The sequence below is a fragment of the Pocillopora damicornis genome, chromosome 6, assembly GCF_964200805.1.
Source record: "Pocillopora damicornis chromosome 6, jaPocDami1.2, whole genome shotgun sequence".
Classification (NCBI taxonomy): Eukaryota; Metazoa; Cnidaria; class Anthozoa; order Scleractinia; family Pocilloporidae; genus Pocillopora; species Pocillopora damicornis.
Genome location: NC_142675.1, coordinates 20955663 through 20963221, shown reverse-complemented (window position 1 = coordinate 20963221; position 7559 = coordinate 20955663). Strand labels below are relative to the sequence as shown.

The window sequence follows — 7559 nt, the reverse complement described above, 5'->3', positions numbered from 1 at the left end:
GGCAGCTTTATCCATACCGTGTTTTGAGCCTGCTTTGTTGATTTATGACTTATGACTAAGCTTATTGTGTTTTGATTAAATTAAATAATATCGAATGTTATTTTTTTAGCGTGGATAAAAGTAAAAAAAAATATGGCATATTAACATTGATGGGAGGCAGGAGCTCATGGGTTCCTGTGGTAATTAATTTAGAAATGTGGAGCCCGGATAGTGTGAAAGGAAAATATCAAATATTCAAATCAGCGATCGAAAATTCCTCGGACTCGTTCATGAAATATTTTAGCTCACTCATGTTTTTTCAGGAATAGTAAAAGCAAAAAATTTAGGAACGCTGGCTAACCAGCAAGGTTGTTTAATCATCTTCCCTTTCTCAAATGTTTAGAAATTAGATGATCGATGTACATTTTACTTTAAGTAGAAATCGTTGTTGCTTACTTATTAAGGAACGTCGATATCATTTTGGAGCTACATTAGCATATTCTGATAGAGTATCTTTAATTATATTTTGAAAAGAATGGCCAGTACAGCACATGACTAACCGCAAACCGGGAAAATTCTAGGCCTATTTCAAAACTTGGGTCGTAAGAGATACTCATGCAGCTCCTGACACTAACTGGTGTAATTCTGTTAAAAATAAAAATGGGGGAGTGCCCCCCCCCCCCCCAATTTGTGGTGATTGTAAACCCCTATTTAAAGATACACGCGCGTGTGGATTTGAAGGTTTGACGTGGGTGGACGTGAAGAGAATAAGACTGTGGAGGATAGAGAGGGGTTTCATATGTACTTGAAAGTGTACTTAGAGGGGCTATGTCGCGCTGTGAGTTTGCGCACAGGAGGGAGAGTAGGTAGCAAATCGCTATTGTTCTTAAAATAAGCGGAAAGGATTTTCTTTTCCCAGACAACTACGTCTAATCTTGTGATAAACAACACCAATTTAATCAGAACGTCGAGGACAGTCTCGAAGATCACAGCTTCGCAAGGATTAGGAGAGTTTCAATAATTACGAATTAATAAAAAGAAAAATCAACAAAAAAATGACGACCGAGTCTTGAACATGAATGTGATACCCTATGTCATTTATTGTTATCGCACAGATATTTTAGAGTTTCTCATTCCGTAAGCAGAGGAATTCCGCAGTTTTTCTCGTTTCTGCCAATGAAGATAACGACCAACCAGAAAATGAGATTGAAAGGTTAAGCTTAGATGATGATAAATGACGATTCTTTTGCATTTCACCGACATATTGGCGATGATCTGTAGTCACTCTACGAACAGCTAAAGGCCTATTATTCTTTTACTTGCATAACGAGCAGTATACCATGCACACTGAGACTTCCAACCCACCCCTGACTAGCTCATAGTTTTCATTTCAATCTGTAGAGTTCATAACAGACTATTCACTGATGGTACAGTTTGCTTCCATCCGCACCCGCACGTCCATAGCATGGGGGCGTGGGGAAAAGAGAGTCATCTTTTTTTCTGAGCCACGCTTGATTGTAAACGAAATTTAATAAGGTCGAAGTCTTTCTTTGCCAGTGTTACACTCTTCAAGAGACGTGTTTAAAGAAAAGGTCTTGATGAGTAGTTGTTTTGGATAGTGGCTGATCAGTATAGGTTTCAGGGCCATATTTCGGTTCAAACTTCACAATTTGCACAGCTTTGCTTACCCTCTCAGAGGATATTTCAAGAAATCCGAGCCTTATGCGATAAAATCCTAGTTAAGTACGACTTCCCCAGTTAAAAAAACCGCAAAGAAGACTTGGCATATTTCCCGTGTTAGGAGTTATTTGTCGCCTTTTATCTAAGCGTTCGAGATTAAGAAGACCATACAAGATCAAATCGTCCTCGGGGGTTGTAATTTGTAGCCAGAAAAAGCTAATCTATTGAATCTTTTTGTTATTTATGTTGCGCGGTGTCCTAACCTACATTAGTTCCGGGAAATCGATCAGTAAACTTAATAAGCAATCATTGGTAGATATTCAGAAAAATGTTTACTTAACAGGAAACGAACTTTTGCCCCTCGTGTGAAATATAACGTTATTACATCGCATGTAGCGATCTTGGTATTTTACCCTCAAATAAATCTGTTTTGTCTTATTATCACAACACGAGATGAAGATATTACGTCATTTCCAGAAATGTTGAAGAGAAAGGGACCTTTGGTCGAAGTTGAGCCCAGGCTTCCCCCTTCTCAACTCCCGATAGTATGATGAGCTTCTTTAATCTAACTTTGAAGATGGAGATAAAATTGTTAAAATGGAAGAGAACCCTTCTTAACCAAGCGAGAACTGTTTGAATCAACGGACTTCGTCCACGTAAGGTGTTTTTTTTTTTTTTTTTTCATTTAGGGTCTCAAGTACTTTTGCAGCTGCCTGTATTTGCATGCTGTTACATACTGAAGTTTAACCCTGTTTCTGCAGGGTTAAAAGGGGCTCTGAACGGGGCATGACGGCTTATTTCTGATAATTGGAAGACCTTTGGATATTCATCAGGACTTAACCCAGATTCCGCTTGCCCCCCCCCCCCCACCCCTTCCCCACTTCGTCTTAAAAAAATAATCAAACATTCTGAATTGTCACGCTCGTATAATACAAATGTAACTTATTACTTTAATAAGAGTCATTTATATTTACAAAGAATGTTTAAGATCAGGATGATTCGCAGAACGTTCACCTTGTCCAGCTGAGCGCTCGAGGCCTTGATGTACCTACAGTGTTTAGAGGGCTGTGCATTATGCTACGAGTTTGCTACTCCATTTATGTCCAGAAATGCAAATGTTAATCGACTTAATCACGTAAGAATATATGCGGAAAGGCGGTTTCCCTTTTTCATTGTTTTGAATTTTCTTTTGTGTTTGTGTACATACTTGATATCTGATGAAGTACAGTGTATTATAAATTCACTTAGCCCACCTCACTGGCTAGTGTTTACATCGTTATGCTTAAAATTCAACTTGACCGGTCGGGGATTTCGGGTTGAAATGCCATAATGACACTTTCAAACCTCGTAGCTTTCACTTAAAGACTGATTTTATTCGTTAAGTTTCCCGTCTAATTTTTATATCATAGATTTGCAACCTAAGGTGAACCGATTTTTAACGAAATCAAAGATACCAATCAGATATTATCAGCCTGTCATCCGATGTTTTGTCCGTAGAAGGAGCATTCTCAGAATACTCTGATCACTTTTTAAGGTAGAAAAAATTTACTGGAATTCGAACTCGTGACACAGGCTGAAGTACTGTTAATGAAAGACGATGTAATTCTTTGTTGTGATATTTGCTTAGTTTTGGAATTTTCATGTAAGAGTAGAAGAAAATGGTCTTGTCTGCACGGAGAAAATCCAAAAATTGGTAGAGGGGAATATTTTGGCTTGATTTCTCGCCTCGGTTCTCAAAAATTATTAAGTCAATGAGCCTCTTGAAAACAGCCCCTGTTGTTTCCAACGACTTCTTAACGATAAGGGCGTTCTAGAAATGATCTGTCTCGAATGTGACTCACCCGACCGAACCCCTGAAAATTCAGCCGACTGTTCCCGGAAAACACCTCAGATTCCGTTGGAAACGATGTGATTTTTCTTTATTTAGCTGTTTCCGTGTGATTTTAAGAGATTTCGTTGTTATCTTAGATTATTTCTAAAGCACTGTTGAGAGTTAATTAATATTCCGGAAAAGTTTGATTTGTATACAATTCCTCCACAATCGACTGATATCAGTTCAGCAGACATAGGAAATATTTGCACCCATTTCACGCCGAGGACTCAATCGATTAGGGCAATCATGTTCGCAAAGGGTGCTACCAGTATCTGAAAACTATCCTTTGTCCTTAGGAAATGCGTTTGAAATATCATTGATCAAAATTTGGGTTCTAGATCAGTGCATAATAACCCGCGGGGCTGTTTCTTGTTTTGGAAGGTTGAAATCATTCATCTCTCAAGGGTCAAGATTGCGGCTTTGTCCCCCGCTATCTTTAATCACGAAAATTTAAACGACTCAAAACCTTCTCGTGACAGCCTTCTTGTGTGAGATATATTGATTTCAATCCTGCAAGGCGGAGAATTGTACGGTGGGCGACGGTAGGCAATTACAGAAAGAAAAATGTGTGATTAAATCTCATATCTTTCGCTACAGGGATACAATTGAAAGCAATAAGTTATTCATTCCAAACGGAATCGCTTTGTGAAAGACCAAGGAGGGCTGGAGACCGCATGCAAAGAAGAATTCTATTCAAATACGACAATCATGAGACCAAAACACTTGAAATTGGTAAATTATTTTCCAAATTGATTTGCGTACCAGCTTAGACAGCTCTTTAAGTGTAAACAATTTCCCAACTTCGCTCTCTATGCGGTTTGGTTTAATTTCGTCGCCAAGGGCAGAATTTGTTAAAAGATATATTGAAAAACGCGTCAAGGAAGGGCTTGCTAATCATGCATAATTGTTGAGTGTTCACAACCGCAAAAAATATAAGAAATTCATAGGCCAGGAAGGATTATAACAAAGCGAATTGTCGATCAAGGGTTTGTGATCCCCGCCGAATTTGACTCTTGAGAAAATTAGCTAAGGTTTTAATTCCATTAACACAATTTTTCGAACGTTTCTTAGGCTCCCTGTTCGGTGAAACAGATCTCTTCCCGAGCGCAAATTGCATCTGCTAAATGTTACAAGGTAAACAACGTTTTCCAAATGAAAAAACAAAAGGTATCTGTTTGTCTCACTGAATTTTAATAAAATGTAACTTCAACCCTCAATTAACTAGCAAAGTTAGTTTTTCTGAAGAGATAATTGCTTCGCATTTTTGCATTTAAGTTACCCTGAAACAACCGACAAACTCTACAGACAAAAGATTACGATCAATTTTAATTTGCGCGACCTTATAACAAATCTTCGGCAATTAATCACTGGTAATCCTTTCGTAGAAAATACTTTCCGATTCAAAAATTAATTTTTTGTAAACAACATCTAGTGTAGAGGAATGGACAAATACGTTATTCACTTGAAACATTTACTAAAGAAATTCTAGACCGCACTATTGTGTTTAGAGCAACTTTAAAAATCCCGAGGCGAACGAGAAAACAATATTGTACATTTCATGTTGAAATAATCATTCAACTGCAATATTTAGTTGTCGAAAAATGCCCTTAACTGAAGGTTTGTTTCTCTTGGAGAGCACACTTGAGAAACACAACAGCATTAATGCTATTTACAAAATATTAAACACAAGGAGTTTAGTTTAGACCGAAGTCTCAGAGTTGAGCCTAAGTACAAACTTGTTGCTTTCAAAGTCAAACTCGTCTTCCGAAATATCAAGGTATGGTAGTCTTCGTACGGTCACTATCAAAGAGAGTTCGTCTCCTTTTAATTGAAACACCGTTGAAGAAGATAGTGATTTCGTAACTTGTTCTTCGCAGACTATACTCCAACTTTGCGTTCGCTTTTTAGTGGTAAATTCCACACAGGGCTGTTCGCTTATATATCGTTCCAGAAACGCTTTCGGGGTCATATCAAAAGTCAAGCAATGCGCGAGATGCTTAATAATTCCGTCCATCGAGTATCGATGGTGAAGTCTAACAGTTCTCAAGTATTTTTGGAGCGGTCTGGCGAATGATGGAAACAGGGATTGCGCCGTTTCTTCAGGATCCATCGGAACACAAGGGCCGCGCTCAAGTTGAACGCGTTTAATATGCCCAAAGGCCTCTTCGCACGCGTTATACAACCGCGCTTTTCGTCGCTTCACTTTCTTATCAAACTCTGCTTCTTCGTAGAAGCGGTCGTTTCTCGCTGGGTCCCGTCTACGGGTCGAAGCTGCCGTTAAGATTGCTCTGGCCCGCGGGTTTACTTTGTCATTCTGCTTTCCATCGATGTCGTAAAATTTGAGACTCGAGAACTGCTTGTGCGCCGTCCGCGCTGGCGTCTGCATGAGGAATGGATTATACTCAGGGAAATCCTTGTAGTACTGCTCCAACACAAACACTGCAGCCCGCTGGATCGACAAAGGCCCCACGTTATAATGTCGACTTATTCCGTCTGTGCTACGAATCACTTTGAGCGTAAACAAAGGGTCTGTTTGGCGAATCCAAAGAACCACAACAGAAGTGTAGTGCAGAAAAAGCAAGGAATCTAGCATGTTTATCGCAAATAAGAGAATTTCAGAAAAATTGTCTGCCTTCTTATCAATGATCCTCCAGCCATAGAAAAGCCAGAAACAAACGAGAACCAAAAACACAAGCACCATGAAGCCAACTCGGAGAACAAACAATCGAGGAAGGGTGACCCGTGACATGCGAAAATACAAAGCCCAAATCCCGATCATTAACAACAGCTCTTTGACGGCAAAACTAATAAAAAGTCCATCACAAGTTGAGCCACAAGGCGTAGGTTTCCATGTAACCAGTGGGAACACCACGAAAAGAATCGGCGAAACTACAGAAAACACGCACAAAACCGCTTGCGGTATAAGTTTAACATGGCGTCCAAAGCTACCGCATGAAATTCGACGTCTTTCTTTGACGATGTCGCTTAGATCCGTTTCACTCAGTGTTACGATCGATGTTGCCGTCTCTGTGATAGAGGTGGCTGTTTCTCCCCAATTGTCGTCTTGGGGAATGACCTGTACCTGTATGATTCCTTCATCTAGTATTTCTTGACTGCCAGTTTCATCGGCTCGCTCTCTCCTGTCTCTATAATCGCGGTCTCTATCGCGATCAGACCTGTGGTGCTCACCACGCGGCATGTTTAGATTAATCGAATAAACCACCGACCTAAATGAGCTGTTCTTCTGTATAAAATGTACTTGATTCTAGAGAGACTTCTTGACAGGCATCTGCCGTTCTCCTTCGCAGTATTTCTTTTTGGCGCTAGTTTCAAAGAAACTGGTATCATAAGCACGTTCTGATGGAACGCCTGATCATGTCAGTCTCAAGATCTATCATCCGACAGAGACTCCCATGGGGGAACTCGATTGGTTCGTTACAATTCATTAACATTCTTCGGAATAATCATAAGCTTCTGTCGATGATCCTATTGGGAATTTTAACTTGTGCACGTGATCTCTATTTGCTCGCTTCCGAATGCTGAAAAATCCATCCGCTGGGGGGAAACAGTTAATTTCACAGAAAATAAGCGAGCTGGAGGTCAATTAAGTTTAATCTGGGACTTTTTGAGGGTTCCAGTTCAATGCTACGTGCGTTTTGTGCCTTGAATTCTAGCGTGACCTAGTAATCGAAATTCGATCACTTGATGAAAAGATTATTTGCAAACAAACTATCATATGAATTAGCAGACGAAGCTGTTTATGATGGCGAATTAAGAGATTCTGCCGGTACTTCAGCCACAGTTCTGATAACCAAAACATTGAGAGGTAAAGAGCAAAAGCAAACAAACATTTAGCCGGAAATAGTCTCTAAAAAAAGGACTTTGGTTTGGAATTTTTGGGAGGGAAGAAGAAAATATCTCAAGAATGGATGTCTGTTTGGATAAGTGGGATACTCTTCACAAGCGTGACGGAAAACGGCGGCAAACAAAAAGGTATATACATTTCAAGTTTACAGCAATCGAATCT

At 39.7% G+C, this 7559-nt stretch overlaps 1 protein-coding gene across 1 annotated transcript; it reads right to left on the bottom strand.

Annotated features, from left to right (window-relative positions):
- Positions 1-4702: 4702 nt before the first annotated feature.
- On the bottom strand, positions 4703-7208 carry LOC113675253 (vang-like protein 1). The gene has a single exon (XM_027191803.2). The coding sequence runs from the start codon at positions 6729-6731 to the stop codon at positions 5232-5234; it is 1500 nt and encodes a 499-aa protein (XP_027047604.2). The 5' UTR covers positions 6732-7208; the 3' UTR covers positions 4703-5231.
- Between the last annotated feature and the right edge of the window lie 351 nt (positions 7209-7559).

Bases quoted from the DNA above. Each gene is read 5' to 3' on its own strand.
- LOC113675253 (XM_027191803.2), bottom strand. From the start codon at position 6,731: ATGCCGCGTGGTGAGCACCACAGGTCTGATCGCGATAGAGACCGCGAT.